Source organism: Borostomias antarcticus, assembly GCF_949987555.1.
Source record: "Borostomias antarcticus genome assembly, chromosome: 8".
Taxonomy (NCBI): Eukaryota; Metazoa; Chordata; class Actinopteri; order Stomiiformes; family Stomiidae; genus Borostomias; species Borostomias antarcticus.
In genome coordinates this window covers 15,787,247-15,811,740 of record NC_140241.1, presented here as the reverse complement: position 1 = coordinate 15,811,740, position 24,494 = coordinate 15,787,247, and the positions used below count along the sequence as shown (strand labels likewise).

The 24,494-nt window shown below is 47.3% G+C and overlaps 2 protein-coding genes across 2 annotated transcripts in view; both read left to right on the top strand.

Moving 5' to 3' along the window:
- Positions 1-6,501, top strand: part of thsd7ab (thrombospondin, type I, domain containing 7Ab) — a gene marked incomplete at both ends in the record, with an annotated part of 328,169 nt that extends 321,668 nt beyond the window's left edge. The window contains 6 exons of the mRNA XM_084442488.1: positions 1,462-1,593; positions 3,611-3,706; positions 3,874-3,965; positions 4,140-4,302; positions 5,231-5,318; positions 6,414-6,501. Of these exons, the coding sequence (XP_084298614.1) occupies positions 1,462-1,593; positions 3,611-3,706; positions 3,874-3,965; positions 4,140-4,302; positions 5,231-5,318; positions 6,414-6,501 (659 nt within the window). The remainder of the gene's footprint in view (positions 1-1,461; positions 1,594-3,610; positions 3,707-3,873; positions 3,966-4,139; positions 4,303-5,230; positions 5,319-6,413) is intronic.
- An 11,742-nt stretch (positions 6,502-18,243) lies between these two features.
- LOC311312525 (neurexophilin-1) lies at positions 18,244-19,017 on the top strand (the record flags this gene model as incomplete). The annotated part of the gene is made up of 1 exon (XM_084442487.1): positions 18,244-19,017. The coding sequence occupies one exon, from the start codon at positions 18,244-18,246 to the stop codon at positions 19,015-19,017; it is 774 nt and encodes a 257-aa protein (XP_084298613.1).
- Positions 19,018-24,494: the final 5,477 nt, after the last annotated feature.

The window sequence follows — 24,494 nt, the reverse complement described above, 5'->3', positions numbered from 1 at the left end:
CCGGATGAGAAAGCAAATTTTGTCAAACTGCTCCTTTGGCTGTTTCTGGTCCCAAACTCCTAACAAATGCTAGGTAGCTAAGCTAGCTTTGGAACGGAGAGTCGATTTAAGGCCTGACTGTTGAGCAGTTCAATACTCGCTAATAAGCACCACAACAAACGAGACGGAGCTCTCTTCTGCTCTCTTACAATACTGTAATATGCAATACACTTTCCACAACGGTTCACAACTGATGTGGGTACAAACTTATCACGATTATAGCTCGTCTCAGATCTCTGCCATACAAATGATCACCAAATACTACATACTGATAATCATGTCTCAAAACAACTTGAGAGTCGATTTAAGGCCTGACTGTTGAGCAGTTCAATGCTCGCTAATAAGCACCACAACAAACGAGACGGAGCGCTCTTCTGCTCTCTTACAATACTGTAATATGCAATACACTTTCCACAACGGTTCACAACTGATGTGGGTACAAACTTATCACGATTATTGCTCGTCTCAAATCTCTGCCATACAAATGATCACCAAATACTACATACTGATAATCATGTCTCAAAACAACTTGGGCTACTATCACTGAGTGGGGAGGGGATGCGACCGATCTACTGGGACAAATGCTGTCGAGTTTTCAGCATGCACACAAAGCATTTTAGCGCTTTTGATCAACAATCTGGGGTGTTAACATTAATCTTAGATTTAGTTTGAGCCTCGCAACGGGGAACCAACATATGTAGCGTGTTCTAGGGTTAGAGCTATGACTATGACCGGTATAATTTATGATTATACCGCGGTTATCACAAATATGAAGGAAAATGGATTTAAGGCATTAAGTCAACTCGTATGGGGCACCACCCTGTTTTGGACAGGGAAACAAGATAACCTTTATCAATAGTCTATCAATCAGTCTGCAGGAGGAGTTCTTGACTCAATCAAGTGACCTAAGATAATGTGATGACGCTCGGACGTGGTCAAAAGTTAATAATATTTATTGAAATTATACTAATCAATTATCAAAATAATATTATAACACAATTCAATAATAGATGGACAGACACATGTGGCAATATGAAAACACAGCAGAAATGAAAAGAATGATGTCAGAGATTATCACACCCTATCCTAAATCTTCTAAGCTTACACAACACTTTGGCATCACCCCACATCAAAGAGAATGCATGGATGTCAACCTTACACTGATGCGTTGTCTGGGCGGTGTTGTCTGGCTCGAAGATGGAGGAGGCACGTGACTGATGGTTGCTCGGTTTGATGAAGGGGGCAGCGCGCCTGCGCTCCCGCTGGAACAGTGATAGTAGCGTTGCTGTGCGAAGTTGATGTTCGCAGAGTTCAAAGTTCAGTTTCAGAGTTCACAAGTTGCAACTATCTCATTCAAAACCTCTGCTCTCGCCAGAGGTGGATCGTTGAAGAGTATTTTCCTAAGCCCCTGTGTCGACTCAGAGATCTTAGGTAGCAGTCCAGTGTGGATACAGGCTGATCTTATCAACCGGCACAAAGCTTGGATCCTGGGTCACGTGTTAATTGGAGAAACACGGACCCTGGCAGTTGAGGGTTACAAGAGAAATCACGAGAGTGTGAAAACAAGAGAGAGAGTTTCCTGTCTGATCGCTTTTAAGGAGCAGAGAGTGAGGTGTGACCTGTGGGCGTAGACAGGCGATTGGTCACTTGGCCCCTGTTAGCATCGTAAAACAGAGCTCACATTCTGTACTTTCTCTGGAATCATCAAATATCCCGGTTATGGTTTCAACATGATATGACAATTCCACAACATGCCTAATCACCTGAGTCATGATTTTAACCAAACTTGGCTATGGTAGACTTAGCAGCATGGGAGCAGTTATTTATAACACACAGTACAGTTGCATTACAAATACAGTGCAACACACAATAACTTGGTTCACCGGGCTTATTCACTTGGTGGAGATGGAGCAGTTTTCACTTTATTAAAGAAACCAGGCAAATAGGTTCACTCCTTTGTCTCACTGTGTGTGTCTGTGGATGTGGAATGCGGCAGGCCTGTCGCCAGGGATGGGGGAGCACAGAGTGTCTCTGAGCATCTCTTATCAGATCTAACATTCCAACCTGAGGCAGAGTGTCCCACAACTGTTTGGTGGTCAGTAGCACGCCGTCATGTCCTATACTCCTACACTGTTGTCATCGCGCTGCCATCGAGGTTTGTTTCCTGTAACCCCAGGTAGGGGGGCTAAGAGGGTACTACCACTTGCCCAAGGTGGCCCCCCAGACTAGTGGAGGGAAGGAGGTGTCTTACTTCTCCATTGTAGTTTGCACTGAAAATAGCCACTGCCCACTATATCATTATATCAGGCTTAAATTTGAACAATAAAACAGATCTTCCTCTGCTTCAGCGCAGATCCCCCAGGCCTCTTACTCATGCATTAGACTGGAATCACGGAAACACACGCCCATGGGCTCAGTCTAGAGAGTCACCACCCACACCCTCACCAATACTGCCTGTCAGTCAGCCAGCCAACCAGTCAGTCAGCCAACCAGTCAGTCAGCCAACCAGTCAGCCAGCCAGCCAGTCAGTCAGTCAGTCAGTCAGTCAGTCAGTCAGTCAGCCAACCATTCAGTCAGCCAGCCAGCCAGCCAGTCAGCCAGTCAGTCAGTCGGTCAGTCAGCCAACAAGTCAGTCAGCCAACCAGTCAGCCAGTCAGCCAGTCAGTCAGGCAGTCAGCCAGTCAGTCAGTCAGTCAGTCAGTCAGTCAGTCAGTCAGTCAGTCAGTCAGCCAAACAGTCAGTCAGTCAGCCAGCCAGTCAATCAGTCCGTCAGTCCGTCAGTCCGCCAGCCAGGCAGTCAGTCAGTCAGTCAGTCAGTCAGTCAGTCAGTCAGTCAGCCAATCAGTCAGTCAGCCAGCCAACCAGTCAGTCAGTCAGCCAGTCAATCAGTCCGTCAGTCCGTCAGTCAGCCAGTCAGTCAGTCAGTCAGTCAGTCAGTCAGTCTGCCAGTCAGTCAGTCAGTCAGTCAGTCAGCCAGTCAGCCAGTCAGCCAGTCAGACAGCCAGTCAGTCAGTCAGTCAGTCAGTCAGTCAGTCAGTCAGTCAGTCAGTCAGCCAATCAGCCAGTCCGTCAGTAAGTCAGACAGACAGACAGACAGTCAGTCAGTCAGTCAGTCAGTCAGTCAGTCAGTCAGTCAGCCAGTCAGCCAGTCAGTCAGTCAGTCAGTCAGTCAGTCAGTCAGTCAGTCAGCACAGCACAGCACTGGACTGACCTGGTTTCCCATCATGCCTCCAGGGCTGTGGAGAGAGAGGAGAAGAGAGGGAGGGGATGGTTTGAGAAAAACAAGAGAGAAGAGAGATATATTAACTGCAACTTAAGATATTCACACCATGACAGTAGTGAATGATCGGTTTTATCTATTGTAATGAGGATACTGTAGCAAACTCTATGAGAGAAAGATCTGTCTTTCTTTAAGGTTAAACTGCTCATTTGCAATAGCTTGATTGGTTTTATTGGTGATTAATCACACAGGGCTCCCCTCCAGTCTTGGATACTGAAGCGTGAATGTGTCTAGTGAAGCGCATGGCGCCGCTGGCTCTGGGTCTCTGAGCGCTCATCCTGTCTCCCTCAGGTGGGGAGTGTTATGGATACAAGTGGATGAGAAGCACATGGGAAGACTCTTCTCTCCTCACCTGGTGTCAACGCTCCGACGGACTCAATGTCACAGGTGAGGCCTTCTGGGAGACTGAGTTTACTAGGTGCACACATGGCGCCAGCTTGCTCAGATGCTTTGAGGAGCTACTGCCTAGGGAACACCTGGATAATCAATCTGTAGTGAAACAGAAGTCCCCTTCATACTAAAGTGATTCCACCCTGATGACCTTTACCCTCCAGGAGGATGCCCCCCTGTCAGCCCTCCTGCGGACCCAAGCCCTAACAGCTCCTGCGTCTGGCCGTGCCCGACGCCCGAGTCCTTCTGCACCGAGGTGAGCTGCCACCTTTTATGTGTTTACGCTGGTGTCGGTCAGTGAGCAGCGCAGTGGTTCTGACCCTGCGCCGGTCTGAATGTACAGCAGTTCTACACACCCGTTAAAACACCACTCGGCCCACATGACGAGCCGGGCGACACCAACACGTCTGTGTAACTCTGCCCCCTGCAGGCCGGCGTGTGTGTGTGTGAGGAGGGCTACACGGAGGTGCTGTCCGGCGAGGGCCAGCTGGAGCGCTGCGTGCCCATCCCCTTGCTGGAGATCCCCCCCGCCAGCGCCACCCATCCCACCCCGCCCCCCCAACACACCTGGTACCTGCAGCCCTTCGGACAAGGTAGCGCAGCCACACACTCATGCATACAGGGACACCTGAACTCTGCTGAACACGCCCTGAACACTGCTGAACACACCCTGAACACTGCTGTACACACCCTGAACTCTGCTGAACACACCCTGAACACTGCTGAACACACTCTGCCTTGAGTTTCTAACCATGGTCAGTTGCTCACCATCAATGCAGCCCCTCAGACAAAGTCTGAACACTAACATGTGGATGGTGCAGTGTGCTGTGTGCATTATCCTAATACATCATAAAACATGACTGGAGTTAGATGAGGCTCCAGCTATAGGAGCCTAGAGCCCACAGGGTCAGGGGTCAGGGAGGTTCAGTCCCTGCTGATGTGCTGATGCTGGTAGGATGCTGCCTCAGCGATACGGCCGGTACTCATGCAAGCATCTCATACACTGAATCTGAGCTACACTCACATTTCACCACACCAACATGCTTTGTAGTAGTAACACAGTAATCAGTAATCAGTATCTCCCATCAATACACATGACAGCACAGCAGCATTGAGAGAGCAGGGCTTCCTGTCCCCACACACCAACGTTGAGAGAGCAGGGCCTTCCTGCCCCCACACACCAGCGTTGAGAGAGCAGGGCCTTCCTGCCCCCACACACCAGCGTTGAGAGAGCAGGGCCTTCCTGCCTCCACTCACCAGCGTTGAGAGAGCAGGGCTTCTGACTCTCTGGTCAGATCCTTCACCACGTCTCTGGCGAGCGGCGCTTGAGGAGGCCGCCGGCGCATCCTTCATCCTCCAGACACATTTCTTAGTTGTTTCTGGCGGCGCTGCGAGTGCGGTGTGACGCCCAGGTCCACGGGGCGTGACCCGTCCTGGTCGGCCCCCAGGGACCCGGGGACCCGGCCGGCTCAGAGGCTGCTGGTTCTGTTCTGAGCTGAACTGACTGCTCCTCTTCCACAGATGGGAAGCTGAGGATGTGGGTGTTGGGAGTGGCAGCAGGAGCCCTGGTGCTCCTCGTATTAATAGTGTCTCTGATGTACCTGGCCTGGTGAGTCCTCCTCCCTCAGCACCATCATCCCTCATTCAGCAAATAGCACTTTAGGAGTTTCAACTTTTTAGTTTTCATTTGTTTGATTTGAACCATTTCTCCCTCCGCCGCTCTCCACCTCATTAGTTTGTTTGTTTGTTTGTTGTTGTTTGTTTCTGCCCTCTGGGGCGAGCAGCAGTTACCGTGCCATCCGACGCTCTCTGCAGGCTGCCGAGTCCAGCGGTAACGGGACGGTGGTCTGGATGGGTCAAAATGCACATGAGTTGACTTACACATGCCCAGACTGCCAAGATCTGGCCCAGAACAGCAGCTGAGGAGGACGCCCCCCCCCCCCAAACCCCCCCCCCCCGCCCCTGAGCCTGAACCCTCCTCCACCGTCACATATCCCGCCTGATTGGCTGAGAGAAGTTGCTGGTGCAGGTGAAATCATCCAGACCTTCTCTTTGACTTGAGAGAGCTTTGACTCTGAATGATGTCCTTCTGTCCTCTGGTGGCTGTGAGTCAGTACAGCAACCAGCCTCTTTCAGACCAGGAATCCTGTCGCCTGTGTGGTCTCCCCCCCAGCACCAGGCTTGATTTTGTTTACCATGCATTATCAACAACATATGCTTTATTCATGTTTACATTACCTGTCCATGGAACACCAGTGATCTTTTTCATACACCAATCAAAAACAGTACATACTGTAAGCAGTTGTATGCTTGCAAACGTTATTCCTTAGACATGAACACATTGATTACTTTGTCTCTTCAGTATGATATTTCTCTGACTGAACCTTGATAAAGGAGTTTCATAGCTTGGAGCCATGCAGCCTATTTTGTCACGTGAGCAGATACTGCATGAGAATGAGCAGACTGTCTTTACTGCTTGATAATGTGATATAATGGTTCTAACAAGCCTGTATTTATTTTTATTTTTTTATACAGATGTGAGACAATAGCATATACTGTACCATCAGACACAACTATGGATGTGTGTGAATAAAATATTTTTACTAGAATTTAATAGATGCTTCTCTCTCTGTCTCTCTCTCTCTCTCACACACACACACACGCACACACACGCGCACACACACACACACACACACACACACAGCAAGAAGCCAAGGAAACCACAGCAACAGAGACAGAACAACCGGCTGAAGCCTCTGACTCTGGCCTATGACGGGGACGCTGACATGTGACTCCTGGGACAGCCTCATCCTCCAGGGACAGCCTCATCCTCCAGGGACAGCCTCATCCTCCGGGGACAGCCTCATCCTCCAGGGACAGCCTCATCCTCCAAGGACAGCCTCATCCTCCAGGGACAGCCTCATCCTCCGGGGACAGCTTCGTCCTCCAGGCCCCCTCTCCTGCCAGAGAGACGTCCCCCAGAGGATACGGATGTTAATGATGATGAATAGAGGACCGTTTTTTCACAGGACAGGTTTGGAATTGAACCATTTCATGTAGTTCTCTTTCATGACCCGTCTATTCTTTTTGTAAGAGCTTCACAACCTCCACGACTACAAGCAAATTCCTTTCTGCCCTTTCTATCAGCAGAGACTGCATTCTGAACAGAAGAGCGCTGTCTGCGAAGAGACTGACTTCTGTTGTCTTTGAACACAGCAGCATGAACTAGAAACTCTTCCCTTGTGTTTTTTTCTGCTTGGCATTGCAAACCCTGAGTAGCCAGAGGCTTAGGAAACTCCTCACACGCTGACACACGAGATGAGGCAGAACATCTCCAGAAAAACACTCGGATTTCTGCTGTCCAAACTCAACCAGATTTAGTCTCAAATCTCTCTCTTTCTCTCTCTCTCTTTCTCTCTCTTTCTATCTCTCTCTCTGAGTCTCATACAAAAGGAGATATGCTTCTGTTTCTGTTGAATCCATGGGCAACGGCCTATTTTGGAGGGAGATGTAAGTGTACAGAGCAGATGAGGCTGAGGGTTCTCATCACTCGCTAGTGGAGGTGTGGCCTATCGCCCCAATCCTTTATAACAGGCGCCATAACCCTATTGCACTATATTAGTGAGCATGATGCACAGGACTTCTATCTTATTGCCATTGAACACTGCCTCTCAAATACAGGGCTGTATGCAGGCAGAAAACAAAGATAAAAATAGACTATTTCAGTGAAACTCCACACCGAGGACAACTGCAGATGAGTCATGTCATGATTCTACCATACAGAGTCTGAATTAATAGTAAGTATGTATAGATTTATTTATTTTCATTTCAAAACAAAAATTTTGTTCTTCTGGTATCTCGTTGTGCTATGTGGGGTTTGTCCCACTCTCTCTCTCTGCCCAATGACTCAAATGGCCAACAACACCTTTCATAACCTAACAATCATGGGACACAGGACACGTGAGTAGCTGCCTAATGCTGAACCTCCATGGACAGGTGTTTGAGTCCATGGCGAGGGAGCTGTATTTGAGTCCAGGGCGAGGGAGCTGTATTTGAGTCCAGGGCGAGGGAGATGTATTTGAGTCCAGGGCGAGGGAGCTGTATTTGAGTCCAGGGCGAGGGAGCTGTATTTGAGTCCGGGGCGAGGGAGCTGTATCTTATCTGTGTCTGGTACACTGACCACCATCTGAACAGCTCTCATTGTAATTCAGACAGTAGCTGATTGTTTTGCAGCGGTCCACTGTTCTGTGGATGAGAGGACGTCCCAGAATATGAGGGTCAACCAAGAGGGACAGTGATCAAGATACAGGATGTCTAAGTAAGACGAGTTGATTTTAAACATCTTTACTACTTACATACAGTAACCCCGGTTCACTGACTAGCATGAGTGAGTGTCTCACCATGTCAATGCCTCATAGTGAGACACCAAACAAATGCTATGAAAGGGAACTTGCAGTATTTTATGTGTGGTACAATATCCAGTACCATTATGTAGTGTGTATAAACATAACATAACATACCAGTGTGTCCCTACAGGTCTACCTACCTACCTACCCTGTCTGACCAGGCCTGCGTCCAGTTATAGATATACAGTAAGAGCAGGCGGTAAGGCCAGTGCTTATACAGTAAGAGCAGGCGGTAAGGCCAGTGCTTATACAGTAAGAGCAGGCGGTACAGTAAGGACAGTGCTTATACAGTAAGAGCAGGCGGTACAGTAAGGACAATGCTTATACACTAAGAGCAGGCGGTACAGTAAGGACAGTGCTTATACAGTAAGAGCAGGCGGTACAGTAAGGACAATGCTTATACAGTAAGAGCAGGCGGTACAGTAAGGACAATGCTTATACAGTAAGAGCAGGTGGGAAGGCCAATGCTTACTTTTTGTTGCAAGTTTTTTGTGTAAGTAACGACAACCTTTTAAAATGTTTTGTTGAAAAGATCTCTACATATGTGTGCATTTATTTTGTATTGCACAGAAATGTTTAGTTTCAATATTGCAACGTGGGTGTATGATACTGCTGATCGTTGTGCTCATGATGCAAGTTGTATGTCATCAAAAAAAGGCTGTCATTTTGTACAGGTTGTTTATACAGTATATGTACGGAAAAATAAAAAAATAAAAATGCGGAAATGTTATAAACTTGCTAACTTACTGTGCAAGTATATCAGCATTGGATATACTGAAATATTAGTCGGAATTGGAGATTTTGGTTTGGACAGCTACTGTAAATTAATGTTGCACAAAAGTTACAATTCAGTACCTAGTCCAGTAGATGTCAGTCTCGATACAAGTTAAAAGTTACCCTTCTTAAGCTCTTCAGCCTTTCAACCCCCCCCCCCCCCCCCGCCCTATCTCTCTCCCCTCTCTCTCTGTCTGAAGCTCAGTGTGCTTATAAAACAACTCTCCTCACTGACAGACCCGCAAACACCTCCATTCATGCAACACTGCAGCCTCACACTGATCCAGAAGACCTCAGGCTTTATTTAACTCAAAGGTTGATCCCTTAGTGTCTCTTTTAGGAGTGTGTCTCATCTTGTTGAATATCAAGTTGTGATATATGTGTTAGACTTGTCATCAGCAAGCAGGCTGCTCTGAGAGACTCCAAAGAGGATGTCCACATGCTGGTGTCTGCTCCTCCTCCTGCCATCACTCTTTTCCATGGTAAGTTGATGGATTTTAATGTCACCATCTTTAGACATGACATAGATGATGCAATACTGCATGTGGTTGATGTTGGTGAAGTAGCCACAGGGGCAGGTATGGACTTCAAGTCCTTTTTACACCATGTGATGTACAGATGTATCTATGTCATGTAAGTGATTGCATTGGGCAACTAGAACGGTGCTATATAAATACAATGTATAATAATAATAACAATTGTTATTATTATACTTATTATTATTACGATTATTAGTATGCTTGTCTAATCTATTGTTGTTGTTTTTTTCTTCATCTTCTTCTTATAATAATGATAATAACCATCATAATAATAATAATAATAATAATAAGATGAAGTTATTACTTCTTAGTGAAGTGTTGTACATTCAACATAGAATAGAACCTTTTCACGTAAGTGTTTAATTGAGAGTGTATCATAGGTGCCCTGACTAAATCAGCCCATCAATCAAGCTGAGCGTTATGTTTGGGTTGTTTCACTGTAATCTTAATCCAAGGCCAGTCAATTAGAGCCATCTTAATTCTCTTAATCCTCTGATTTACAGTAGCCCTGAAAAACACGCTGCATGGAGGAGCTGTCATCAAACCATAAAGAAATAGGCCTAGAAGTTCCTCAAACATCCCATAGGTACCACCGTTTATCAGTGCCTCATTTGCATACTGATTGAAAGAAGTCAATTATTACAAATTATTATTTTTAAATCTTAATACCCATTATCGAATTGAGTTTGCCGTCTTGAAAACCATAAACTCAATTTCACAGTTGACTAAGCTCACTAATCATAGCCCCCCCCCCCCCAGAGCCCTGTTTTGAAGGAACACTATAAAAATACACATAATAAAAGCTGTCATTGACAGCTAACATCAGCATTAACACACCCGTTTCTAACAGTTATTCAAGTTGAGCAGTGGGTAAATTAGTATGGAATTAATATTACTTTTTTAGCATCATTAAATTCCCCATGGTAATGATAACCTTAGGATAACAGTGTGGACACCAGATCTTATAGTACTGCCTCATGTAAAAGTGTTTTTTTTTCTTGCTTGGCTGTGCTTTAATGGAGAGATGGTAATTGCGTCGTGCTCTGTGTATCCTAAGCGTTTGCCTCCAGCCCCGTCGACAGATTGACAGACCCATGGGAACCTCGGAAACTTATTTTGGACGCCTTTGAACCAACTCGTGTGTGAAATAATATGATTATGTATTTTATCCTCTGGGTGAGTTGGGGAAAAAAACTGTGTTCATCCCCCCCCTCCCACTAACCCGCCGATCTTAATAGCTTCAGTCCAGCTGAATTGAGGTTCTCTCCTCTCCTGTCATGGTCGTAACCAGCCCGCTGTCCTGAGTGGTGCAGTGTTGATCGGGCACCACTTCAATCCAAAGCTGTCTGTGATGTTTTAATGTACATTCATGTTTGTTGTCATCTCTGCGCCCCTCCCCTGGTACCACAGCTAACACCCAGTCTGCCCCCCCCTCCTTACAGCTAACACCCAATCTGCCCCCCCCCTCCCCCTCTCACTAACACCCAGTCTGCCTCCCCCCCCCCCCTCTCACTAACACCCAGTCTGCCCCCCCCTCCCCCTCTCACTAACACCCAGTCTGCCCCCCCCTCCCCCTCTCACTAACACCCATTCTGCCCCCCCCCCCCTCCCCCCCTCTCACAGCTTCTACTTCATCATTTGGGATAGTTGTTATTTTCCTCTCTCCCCCCAGGCCCCGAGGGGCTATCCTTTTACCATCCCAAGCCTGGGCGAGGGGGTCACCCGGGCTATATATCCGGGCACACCTCCAGGAGCATCCATTCCGTTGGGTGTCCGATATGTTGGACAGTCCTGGATGACATGCAGTTTGTTCCTCAGCGCCACACTCGCACGCCGCACAGGATACCAAGCCCCATCTGTGCATCAATGAGCGGAAGTGTCCAACGCTGGTCCGGAGGCAATTAAGCCTCACCTACGCTGGGTAAGTCCATCCCGGGAGGGGAAGGACCGGCGGCCGGGATGAAATCACGGAGTCTGGAGGTGTTTGCCTCCCACTCCTCACACCAGATATGGTCCGCCCATCCTGCCTCGCTGATGTTAAGATCTCTGCATTGCTGCAGGAGATCCCGTGCGGCAGGCACAAAAGGGTGTCTCAACTTGAGACGCCGGGGAGGCTCCGCTGTTGCAGTGAGCCTGTCGTGGAGCAGGTGGTTAAGCTCCACTGCCCGGCAGGCGAGACGTGCTGTGGTTCCTGTGGAGGCCAGCGGGCTGGATGCCTGCGAGGATGGGAAGGTTGTCCACAGGAGTGGGATGCAGGTATCCTGTCACAATGCGCAAGGCTTCGTTGATAGGCGGGTCGATGAGGCGGGTGTGAGCGCTGCAACACCAGATCGGTGCGCAATATTCACTGGTCGAGTAGGCCAGGGCTAGGACTTCCGTACGCAGTGTTTTTGTGGCACCCCAGCCTGATAGGACCAATCGGCTCATCAACGCCACACAAGCTGTTAATTTCTTGCGCAGTGACTCGAGGGGTCGGCGGAACGTGAACGACCTGTCCAATGTCACTCCAAGATAGGTTGCTTCGGCGCTGTATGGCAGGAGTGTTCCATCAATGTGTATTCAGAGCTCACGTTTGGCTTCCTTGTTGTTAAGGTGGAAGGCCGCCGACACCGTCTTTGCCTCGCTGAGTTTCAATCTCCATTTCCAGAGGTATGCCGCTACTGTCTGCATGTCCTGGCTCAGTGTCCTCCTCGGCCTGCCAGTCTCCAGCTGAGTATACCAGCGCAAGGTCGTCTGCATAGGCATACTTCCTGGAGACTGTGGTCGGCAGGTCGTACTGTAGGTGTAGATGTTATAGCGGAGGGGGCTAGGACAGATCCCTGGGGGACTCCGTTCTTAAGGCCTCACAAACTGCTTCGCTGTCCGCTACCAGTGGTGAGGGTGAAGCTGCGGTTTCGGACAAGCTCCATGATCATGCTGACCATGTGCTTGTCCAGCAGCAGGCAGAGCAGCTTGCAGGTAAGGCCGCGGTGCCATACGATGTCGTAGGCAGCCGTCAGGTCTATAAAGATGGCTCTGGCCTTCTTTTTTTGTCAAAAAGTTGTCCTCGGTGTCTTGAGTCATCAAAGTGACTTGATCTACGGTCAATCTCCCGCGTCGGAACACGGCCTGCTCCTGTGGGAGCAGCGGGTCGATGATTGGTTGGACACAGGCGTAGATGAGACACTCGAGGATCTTGAAGGGGATACATAACAGAGAGATGGGGTGATAACTCTTGGGGTCCCCCTCAGGATCTTGAGTTGGCACAAGCAGGAAGAGAGGAACGCTCTTAACCAGGACTTCAAGGAGTATAAGCTTCGGGCAGAAAGTATCAGGCCCCGGAGCTTTCCCTGGCTTTACATGCTGGAGGGCAGCAGCGAACTCCTCTGGTGTGAATTCATGTTACCGCCGCTAGGAGTTGCGGCCTTCCAGAAGTCAGACAATTATTTTGCTACGAGACGTGACCATTCGCGGCCTTTGCCCTCGTATGTCCCACTTTTCACAAACTGTGATGCGATTTTATTTGCAGAGATGGGGCAGTGGCGGGGGTAGTGTCTAGACCTACCAGTGAGGTTGTTAAGGATGCTCCATGCCTTGCAGCTGGAGTGTGAGAAGTCGATGGAGTTACCGGCCTCCTCCCAGCGCTCTTGTCTCCTTCAGCTGAGTCCAGACAGCAGGGCTGAGGCAAGTCTGTCTGACTCAGCTCCTGGGGGGGGCCAGAGGAAGGCACAGTAGAGACTCTCACACTACACATCTCAGCACAGTTTGTAACTGTTGCAATGTCTGCGTGGGATGGATCTTTTGGCCGCTTTCACCAGTATGCCGCAGAGTTCCCGGTACGCCTCGTCCATGTTGTTGGTGTTAGGTGGTGGAAGGCACCTCGTGGATCTATGAGTAAGGAGGCAGTAGCTTCCAGTTTCCAGTTGGCCTTTCGGAAGTTCCATCGCTTCACCGGCTCGCTCAGGATGAGGTCCACGAGTTTAGGCATGGTAATCAGCGATGGTCGATGTTGGGACCGCGGGAACTTTCCTAGCACGCGTCTATCAGGAAGCCAGTTGTCAACGCCAACGCTTGCGAATGCCAAGTCAGGATTCGTCCCAGTTTTCCAGCGACCTGAGACAAAGCTGGCTGCGCCCTTGAGATCGTACAACAGGGCCGGGCTGTTGTTAGCTTCCCAAGCAGCTTGGGTTTCTCCGTCGGATGTATTGGTGCTGTACCCCCAATCTTCTTTCTGGCAGTTGAAGTCGCCAGCATAGAGACAGGGGTGAGGGAAGACTGGGAGATACACTGGTGTGATTCGCGAGGGCGGAGGCTTGCAGACGTTGACGATTTTAAAGCCGGCAATGTCCACGCACAACCACTCAATCTCTGAGCCAGTCGGGGATTGGTCGACGAGAGTTCAACCTTTGATGGACGAACGTAGCGAGTCTACCCCCCCTCCCAACTAACACCCAGTCTGCCCCCCCTCCTCCCAGCTAACACCCAGTCTGCCCCCCCCTCCCAACTAACACCCAGTCTGCCCCCCCTCCTCCCAGCTAACACCCAGTCTGCCCCTCCTCCTCCCAGCTAACACCCAGTCTGCCCCCGCTCCTCCCAGCTAACACCCAGTCTGCCCCCCCTCCTCCCAGCTAACACCCAGTCTGCCCCTCCTCCTCCCAGCTAACACCCAGTCTGCGCCCCCTCCTCCCAGCTAACACCCAGTCTGCCCCCCCCCCCCCTCCCAGCTAACATCCAAATATAACACAACTATATATATATATATATAACAGCTAACACAAATATTTCACTTCATGTGTAATGAATCTATAATATATGAAAGTTTCACTTTTTAAATAAGATTACGGAAAATAATGAACTTTCCACAATATTCTAATTGTACCGCTATGATTATGTGTAATATATTTTAATATATATTTTTATAGCATATGTAGGCTATTATCTTAGTGGAATTCAGATTTTCTTGAGAACAGGGTATTGAGAAAAGGTGAGATGAAGAATTGACTGATAAGCATGTGAAGTTACCACACCAATATGGCATGTAGCTCGGGAGGTAGAGCGGCCGGCTGGGGATCGCAAGGTCCCCCAGTTTGAACCCGGCTCCCGGCAATGTGCCGAAGTGTCCTTCAGCAAGACACTGAACCCTAAAATCTTTCACGGGTGGCACGGTGGCACAGCACCTAGTACTGTTGCCTCACATCAAGCAGGTCTCTGGGCCTTTTTGTGCAGAGTTTATATGTTCTCCCCATGTTCACAAGGGTTTCCTCCCAAAGAACCCAATAAGAAAAACATGCAGAAGAACAGATGCCTTTCAGTCCGGTCCCTGACCAGGACCTGGACTGAACACTTGGTCTTGGTCCCCGGGCGCCATGAATAATGGCTGCTCACTCTCTCTCCACCACTCTCTCTCTCTCTCTCTCTCTCTCTCTCTCTCTCTCTCTCTTTGTCTCTGTCAATTAATTTAATAAAAAGGGGCTTTAATGGCATGGGAAACATACATGTATGTTTACATTGCCAAAGCAAGTGGAACAATACAAAATATATAACATAAGCAATCAAATGTAAACGTTACGAAATAGAGGCAATTTAAAAATGTACTCTCTCTCCCACTCATTCTCTCTCTCTGTCAGCCCGCCAACCCCTCCCCCCTTCTCTCTCTCTCTCTCTCTCTTGCATGTTATCGACAGACAAGAGGTAATTGCTGACCTCTAACGCTGTGTTATGTCAGGTCTGCCTCTGAGCTGCCTAATCTCTGCTGGCTGGATTACGGGTCGGTCTGTAATCCTCGTAGTGGGGTGGTGTTTGTATCTGAGAGAATTCTCTGAGGCCATCAGATCCAGATGAAGGTGTTGTGTGTCACAGTTTAGGGCCTGAGTACAAGTTATGACAGGGATTTCAAGTCTGAAGAAAAAACATTTCAGGTACACAGTATAATTGTGCCATGTTATAGCTTTTGAGAAAGCATCCCTGTGCCAGTCAAGGATACGAGTGTAATCCATACCCATGTTATGGCAGAAATTGAATGTGAAACTTTGTTGCACTTTTAGAGGCTGTCTTTCCACATTTAAGGAGTCCATTGAGAGTGAGACAGTCATTTAGTGGAAAAGGTAATTCTAAGCAACAATGAACGATAGATTTCATTTGGTCATTGGAGACACCATGTTTTATAAAATAAAATAGCAAAAATCCATGAATAATAAATGGGGCTTATGCGTGTGAATTATTATAGGTACTAGGTAGTTCTAGGTAGAAACTACTCAGTCAGTTCATAGGCCCTCTATGCACGCAGACCTCTGAAGAGAATGTGTATCTCTAAGGAGCACCTGGTTTGGGGTCTTGCCTGGTCTTGATGGTCACAGAAGTTCTATCAACTGTGTGAAGCCATCTCCACATACTGTAGGAGATAGCTCTGCCCAGGTCACTGTTCTGATCTCCCATAGAGCAAGGATGCATTTATTTACAGATCTACAATAGTTATTCATTTAAAACAGTGTATTGTGGGCCATCTTTTCATTTCAAATGTAGTAAAAAAGTGTTTGCATACTTAACATATAACATACTGAACACATAACATACTGAACACATAACATCTGCTGCTGATTCAATCTGGTCTACTGGAGCAGCCATTGTCATGCAGAGAACTTCTCTGAACCAGAGAAGAGCTTATTTTCAGAGTATTGATCTGGGGAGGCTAAAGGTACCCAATGTAAACACTCCTCCCCGATAGATCTGCTGTCACATCCCCCAACAGGGGTCAGGCCACCGTTGGGAACCTTAGTCCACTCATCTGTGTGACTGTGAGAGGAGGAGAGTGAAGGAGCCATCAATCATCTGCTCAGGGCACATTGAGCAGGTGGTGGTCTGGTGCTGCACCACATCTATTCGTAAGGAGTGCGTCATTCATCTCTGTACGGCAGCAATACGTTGAGTCTTGATAAAGACACCATGTATGAAGCAGCTGGTAGTCGTGTGTTGTGTGTGTGTGTGACCTCCAGGCAGGGCCGGACTGGGTGAATATTTCAGGCCGGGAGATGTAGCCAGTCAGGCCACGAGCGCGATTTGTTGACAGGGGGGGTGGGGGCAGGCCATTCACCGCGGGCCAGGCCATTCACCGCGGGCCAGGCCAGTTGGCGCGCCTGCTGCTGCGTCCCTTTACTCTCTCTCTCTCGGTTGCTGCCCCCTCCACTCTCTCTCTCGGTTGCTGCTGCGTCCCTCCACTCTCTCTCGACTTTTGCTGCTGCTCCACTCTCTCTCTCTCTCTCGTCTGCTGCTGTGTCCCTCCACTCTCTCTCTCTCGACTTCTGCTGTTTCATATATAAAAATGATTTGAAAGAAATTGAGATTTTCATTGGATTTTTAGACTGACATTCAACTCATAAATTGATAGATCTGTCCACCAGGGGAGTCACAAAATACCAGACATTTAGTAGGCAATACTAATTGAGAAATTCCACAATCCTGGATACTCAATTCGATACCATAGATTAATCCCATGTACTTCAACATACACTAGTTTATTTAAAACACCCTCCGGCCAATATAGTGAGAGGAATTATGAGATTCCAGTTAGCAAGTATATGTTACAGCTAATAACTGTAAGAAAACAGGCTACACAGGGACGGGCTTGTATAAAGAAAAACAGACCTGAGCCCTCATAAAAGTAACGTTAACGGCTCTCACGGGCTGGCTAACCTCTAGATAACGCTACCGTATGAGTATTCAGTTTCCCCTATAATTGTAACAAGAACCCCTGTCAGGCTAAAACAATGTATTTATTTTTAAATCAAAACTAACGACTTTAATATCACTGACGTTTTTTAACATAAGTTAATGGGAATTTAATATGGCAAAAATTAGCATCACGTCTAGCACAGACTGGGTTTGACAAAGCTATATAGCCCATCGGCTAGTATGCTGACACTAATGGTCGTTGTGAGGACGCCGTGATGTCCCATTCAATTAAATCTCTGGTGGGCAGCTAATGTATAATAATGTAATGGCTGCTGCTATCCTAATGTTACAGGATGATAGAAGCCATCTTAACAGTTCGCTAGCTAGCCAGCATATCATCAGTTGATCATTTGCCACAATGGAAAGACAAGTGATATTAGTTTAGGTAACGTTAGCTAGCACCAACCTAGCTGGTTTTCATGTGGCTAATGCCTAACATTAGCTACTTAGTTTACCAGTAGCTAGCTAACCTAGCTAACGCTAACGTTACTTACAGTTGCGGAGAAAAAGCTCCTGATATCCCTCATCCTCTTCGGAGGGGGAGGCGACATTGTGGTGGATGTACCTAAACGGCTGTCAGAATCACATGGCTTGTAACCTAAATGGCTTGCTGTCAGCGTCTGTCTGTAAGGCTGTTGGTCTTCAGATTCAGCGAAAATGCAACAATCTATCTCAGCCAAATGAGCCAATCAAACGTGAGTTTAAAAAATATATTGAAAAAAACTACTGGGATGGCACGTTCACGATGGAGGAAAGGGGTAGGCTAACGGTCTAATGTAACTCTGAACATAATACAAACTAACTCGTAATCAACTACTCAAAATGGTACGGTCAATTCTGTCCTTCCAAACTATGGGAAGGCCATCTAAATGATCTAATATAACTGCAATCCAAAGATAATGTGAACAAGGTTGCTTAAAAGTTGGTAGGGACAATTTGGGCCTCCTAAAATGTTGGTAGGGACATGTCCCGGCTGTCCATACGCAAACCTACGCCCTTGTACCGGTGACTATCAGACGATTTCACCTCACCAAGAAAGTAGACTTTTTTTACCCATGCCATCAAAAGAGTCCTTTGATGTTTTGTAATTGAGAAATGGTTGTAACAAATGACTTTGTTCCCCCCTCAGGTCTCCAGCAGCCATCATCCCCCCCCCGCTGAGACCTCTGACCCCAGACAGAGCCCTAAAGCCAGGCTGAAGAACTTCTGGACAGAAAATGGCAAGGTCTTCTCCATAAGTCGTTTACTTTCCCAGACCCTTTATGGCAAAGAGAACTTCACCACCCTGGACCTGAACTATGAGGAATCCCAACTCTTCTGGGACTGGTTCCACAACCCCGCCGACCCGCATGGCCCCCGCTCCCGTGCCAAGAGGAGACCTATTGTCAAAACAGGCAAGTTCAAGAAGATGTTTGGCTGGGGTGACTTCCACTCCAACATCAAGACGGTCAAGCTCAACCTGCTGATCACCGGCAAGATCGTGGACCATGGCAACGGCACGTTCAGCGTGTACTTCCGCTACAACGCCACCGGCCAGGGGAACGTGTCCGTGGGCCTGACTCCTCCCACCAGGGCCGTGGAGCTCCAGCCCCGCCAGCGGCAGCAGCAGTCGGTTCTGCAGGCCAAAGACACCAAGTTGTTTAATTGCAGGGTGGAGTATGAGAAGGTGGAGAAGAGCGCCCGGAGCTCACTGTGCGCCCATGACCCCTCCCAGAACTGCCACCAGGAGCAGACGCAGAGCCACGTGTCCTGGCTGTGCTCCAAACCCTTCAAAGTCATCTGCATCTACATCTCCTTCTACAGTACCGACTACAAGCTTGTGCAGAAAGTCTGTCCGGATTACAATTACCACAGTGACACCCCCTACCTTCCTACTGGCTGATTATCTGATTGCTTGTAAGAAAGGCACAGAGACAGGTCATTGAATCCTGGGAGATGCCAGTCATTTGAGCCGAGATCATGCTGCCTTTAATAAAACAGGGATGATGAGGATAAAATGACAGGCATATTCAGACTGCTGCACAGGGCAGTCCTTCCCCTGGTCATCCTGAGAGCATTAAAAGCCTCTGCTTACTCTTTCATGTATTTATCCAGTAAATTATATACAATAGTAGCTCTCAAAAGAAAAGAGCCGTTCTGAAGGTTTTTCTTATGTAAATGATATGTAACCACAATGAAATCTCAAATGTTCCATTGGTGATGGAATATCATCTATATGTTTTTTACATGTCTTGTCTGTTTTAATTGTTACCTGGTCTATCATCTAATAATGTAAACGCATCAAACTACTTTTTCAGAAAACATTAGAAGCCAAAGTGAAAAATCTGTCTTAATAGGAGATAATTAAATATATTTGTCATAATGAGCATGCATGCCCAGTGTATAGTGTGCATATAAACATTCAGAATTGTTCAGAGCACTTGTCAAATTCAATTTCCTTCAGTTCAATGATTATGAAACATTAGCAGAGAACAAAATAAGACCTCACATACACGCCTGACAACAATGAAATTACATATTTTCTGTAGAGGAATGCCATTTGTGTGAATAAATATATGCTTCAGTAATTGCAAAAATTTATTTTTGTACTTGTCCCACAAGAAATCCACAAGAAATGTTCTCCATATTAGGCTGTTGAAACCCAACATGTGCAGTATTGCCCCCAAACAGAGGAGAGAGGACATGTCTGGATTGCAGGGGTACAGTAGAACACATTATAATAACATGCTTTCTCTCCTGGCACCCTGGCTGGTAATGATATTGACTATTTGTACTGACTATTAAACATTCATTACAAAAATTGGATGCCTGCAGATTGTAAAGCATTTAGAGGAATCAGCACTGTGAAAAACCTTTCTGCAGAGTCGAAGCAAATGTAACTTTTTCATAACAAGTAGTCGTCAAACCAGGGGCCTCATTTATCAAAGAGCGTGTAAATTCTGGTGTAAAAGAGGGCGTACGACGAAAACGCGGAAAATGCGAAATGTAGCGTACGACGAGAATATTTACACGCTTTTCGGATCTATCAAAAATGTCGTACGCCCTTTCCTGCACGGGAAATCCGAGACTGGCGGGGAAGAGAGCGTACGCGCACGCGCCCCGTGTTCCGCCCTCTCCACGCCCAAATCCAACCATATATGGTCAAAACTATGACAGCGCACAACGTGGATACCCCGGAAGGAACCGACATAATATAGCGTGGAGTATTAGGACAGACAAAGACGTTTATGGAAAAACGCGGAAAGAAGAGAAACTTTTCGGAGACGGAGGTGCATGTGCTTGTTGGTGAGGTCCACGCGAGGAAAGAAAATCATCTTCGGAAGGTAAGCTATTTGTACTAGCCTACATTTGTCTGATTGCTCCTACAGTTTTGTAGCCTACTGTACGTCTCGTGCATCCTGTATGTGGCGTAGGCTACACGGACATGCTGTATTATGTGTGAGGAAAACAAACATTCCACACATTCTGTGGTAGGCTATGATTGATTCAGGACCAAAAACAGGGAACGATAACACAGATGACCACTTCATAATGTTAGACCACATTATTAAGACTCATCTAAATCACCCGGTAAATCACACTTAAGCATTTATTTGGCTGCCAACAGAAAAACATATCAATTGAATATGGCTACACAATAAAATGTTTAATGCATAATCAAGTTAACAGACAAACTCAAAGAAAATGACTGAAATTGTTTCTCCAGACTCTTGACATGGGGTGGGACTCAGAGGAGGGGGAGTCTGCAGTGGTCCTTGACCTGACGGTCGTGCCCCCGCCGGTTGCAGCCTCTACATCCAGTGCCACGACCTCCAGTGCCTCCACCTCCAGCGCACCGGCCTCCACCTCCAGTGCCATCTCCAGCGCCTCCGTCTCCACCGCCCACGTCTCCACCTCCGGCTGCCAGCGTCCCTGCCTCAAGGGTCCCTGAGGGCTGGGCTTCCTATCAGACGCTGTGCTGGAGGCTCATGACCCTAGAGGCCCAGAGGGAAATGGCAGAAGGGATTGGGGCAGTTGTGGGGCAGTTGTTCAGCAGTTGGTGGAGGTCACCACACTACACCACCAGAGCCAACAGGACATCCTCACTGCACTTCATTCCCTCACACATGCTGTCACGGACCTCACACTGTCACTCACTACCACACTCACGGACCTCACACAGTCACTCACTACCACACTCAAGGACCTCACACAGTCACTCACTACCACACTCACGGACCTCACACATTCACTCACAAACGCACTCACACACCTCACACAGTCACCCACCAACAGACAATAAAATGGTAGAAATGTGAACCTTACTTGTTTGTGTCTTCATAGCTGGCGCATTACCTCAGTGTGGGCCCTTTGGCCCCGCTGGTAAACCTCATGACGGGGAGGGGGCTGAGGGCTTGGGTCCTTATTTTGTGGTGGGGTCTTGACTGGTTCTCATTCTTATCAGCTTTGAATATACATCTTGGCAAACATAACAGAATGATGTACAAGGAGGGGACAGATACCTAGTGAAAGTACTATTGGTTGCTAGTAAAAAGACAATAATGAGGGCTTGGTATAAGGTGGAACCCCCAACCAAGGAGCAGTGGTGGGTGTTGTGGAGGAGATTTATGAGATTTATTTATGCATTGAGGATGCAGGAAGGAAAGTTTGAAGGGAGATGGGAAAAATGGATGGATTATAGAAGGAAGTGTGATGATACCACTAATATTAAAATTGTCATATTTGAGTAAGAAAAAAAAGCTGCATGGATGGAAGTACCCATAAGCTGTTATTGTAAGTTTTTATGTTTTATTGTATTGTCGTTGTATGGATGGAAAATGCTAATAAAGATTAAAGTAAATAAGACAAAGAATATGTATCTTGGCTATGGACACACCAACAAGCCAGCCGTCACGCGCAGCGCCTGCCTCCAGTCTAGCCCCTACCCTGCTGTGCGCCAGGATGAATGAGTCATGCGTGGAGCCAGGCCACCGTGCCACTACACTTGTGATGAGCATGTCGGCGTCACATATGATTTGGGTATTTCTAGTGTGCACATTTTAGCGATTCACATAGACGTATTCATTCACTGATGGTGCCCTTATGTGGGTGCAGTCGCCATCGCCGTCACCTCTTTGGAGTTCTATCTCGGCCAGTAGGCCGAGTAGCGCCGGATTCATTTAGGCTCGCATTACGCACAGGAGGACTGTCATTTATATGCTTACCAAAGAGCAAACAGGTCCACATGATCACATATTAATGACAATCTAATTGGTCAATTATTGCCGTTTGATGGAGTGCCTGCATTAGGTGTGTGACATATAGCGCGGAAAGGTTTGGGACAGCGCATAGGTTCAGTTTGGGGTACAAATCCATATCGGACCATGAATGAGCCGGTTAGAGGACACGTCTAATCTTGCATTGCGATATATGTTGGTGCTGAATTGGGCTATTAGCCTACATGATTGTGCGTTCATAAACTGTCGCTCTTATTCTCTCCATCAAACATAGTAATTCACCGACGCACCACCTGCGTCGCCAGTTCCCCCTGTGTTCAAAAAGGGCGTAGAACACCGTGTAAATCGGTACGACAACTTGAGAGGTGTCGTACAAAAGCGCGGAGAAAGGCGACTAAATTTCCGCCCTTTCGGCTTGATAAATCGCAATGTGGGGGGGGAAAATGGCGTACGCCTGAAATCGCGAAAAAGACCGTGTAAAAGAAGGCGTACCTCAATGATAAATGAGGCCCCAGAGGCGCTGTTCTCCACTATTTGATCTCCACAGAAGGTGTTGTTAGAGCATGTTGTTGTTAGAGCATGTTGTTGTTGGAGCATGTTGTTGTTGGAGCATGTTGTTGTTGGAGCATGTTGTTGTTGGAGCATGTTGTTGTTAGAGCATGTTGTTGTTAGAGCATGTTGTTGTTAGAGCATGTTGTTGTTAGAGCATGTTGTTGTTGGAGCATGTTGTTGTTAGAGCATGTTGTTGTTGGAGCATGTTGTTGTTAGAGCATGTTGTTGTTAGAGCATGTTGTTGTTGGAGCATATTGTTGTTGGAGCATGTTGTTGTTAGAGCATGCTGTTGTTAGAGCATATTGTTGTTAGAGCATGTTGTTGTTAGAACATGTTGTTGTTAGAGCATGTTGTTGTTGGAGCATGTTGTTGTAAGAGCATGTTGTTGTTAGAGCATGTTGTTGTTAGAGCATGTTGTTGTTGGAGCATTTTGTTGTTGGAGCATGTTGTTGTCAGAGCATGCTGTTGTTAGAGCATGTTGTTGTTAGAGCATGTTGTTGTTAGAGCATGTTGTTAGAGCATGTTGTTGTTAGAGCATGTTGTTGGAGCATGTTGTTGTTAGAGCATGTTGTTGTTGGAGCATGTTGTTGTTAGAGCATGTTGTTGTTAGAGCATGTTGTTGTTAGAGCATGTTGTTGTTGGAGCATGTTGTTGTTAGAGCATGTTGTTGTTAGAGCATGCTGTTGTTAGAGCATGTTGTTGTTAGAGCATGTTGTTGTTAGTGCATATTGTTGTTAGAGCATGTTGTTGTTAGAGCATGTTGTTAGAGCATGTTGTTGTTAGAGCATGTTGTTGTTAGAGCATGTTGTTGTTAGAGCATGCTGTTGTTAGAGCATGCTGTTGTTGGAGCATGTTGTTAGAGCATGTTGTTAGAGCATGTTGTTGTTAGAGCATGCTGTTGTTAGAGCATGTTGTTGTTAGAGCATGCTGTTGTTAGAGCATGTTGTTAGAGCAGGGGCCTCATTTATCATTGAGGTACGCCATATTTTACACAGTCTTTTTCGCGATTTCAGGCGTACGCCATTTCCCCCCCCCACATTGCGATTTATCAAGCGAAAATTTAGTCGCCTTTCTCCGCGCTTTTGTAGGACACCTCTCAACTTGTCCTACCGATTTACACGGTGTTCTACGCCCTTTTTGAACACAGGGGGAACTGGCGTCGGTGGACGGTGGTGCGTCGGTGAATTACTATGTTTGACGGAGAGAATAAGAGCGACAGTTCATGAACGCACAATCATGTAGGCTAATAGCCCAATTCAGCACAAACATATATCGCAATGCAAGATTAGACGTGTCCTCTAACCGGCTCATTCATGGTCCGATATGGATTTGTTCCCCAAACTGAACCTATGCGCTGTCCCAAACCTTTCCGCGCTATATGTCACACACCTAATGCAGGCACTCCATCAAACGGCAATAATTGACCAATTAGATTGTCAGTAATATGTGATCATGTGGACCTGTTTGCTGTTTGGTAAGCATACAAATGACAGTCCTCCTGTGCGTAATGCGAGCCTAAATGAATCCGGCGCTACTCGGCCTACTGGCCGAGATAGAACTCCAAAGAGGTGACGGCGATGGCGACTGCACC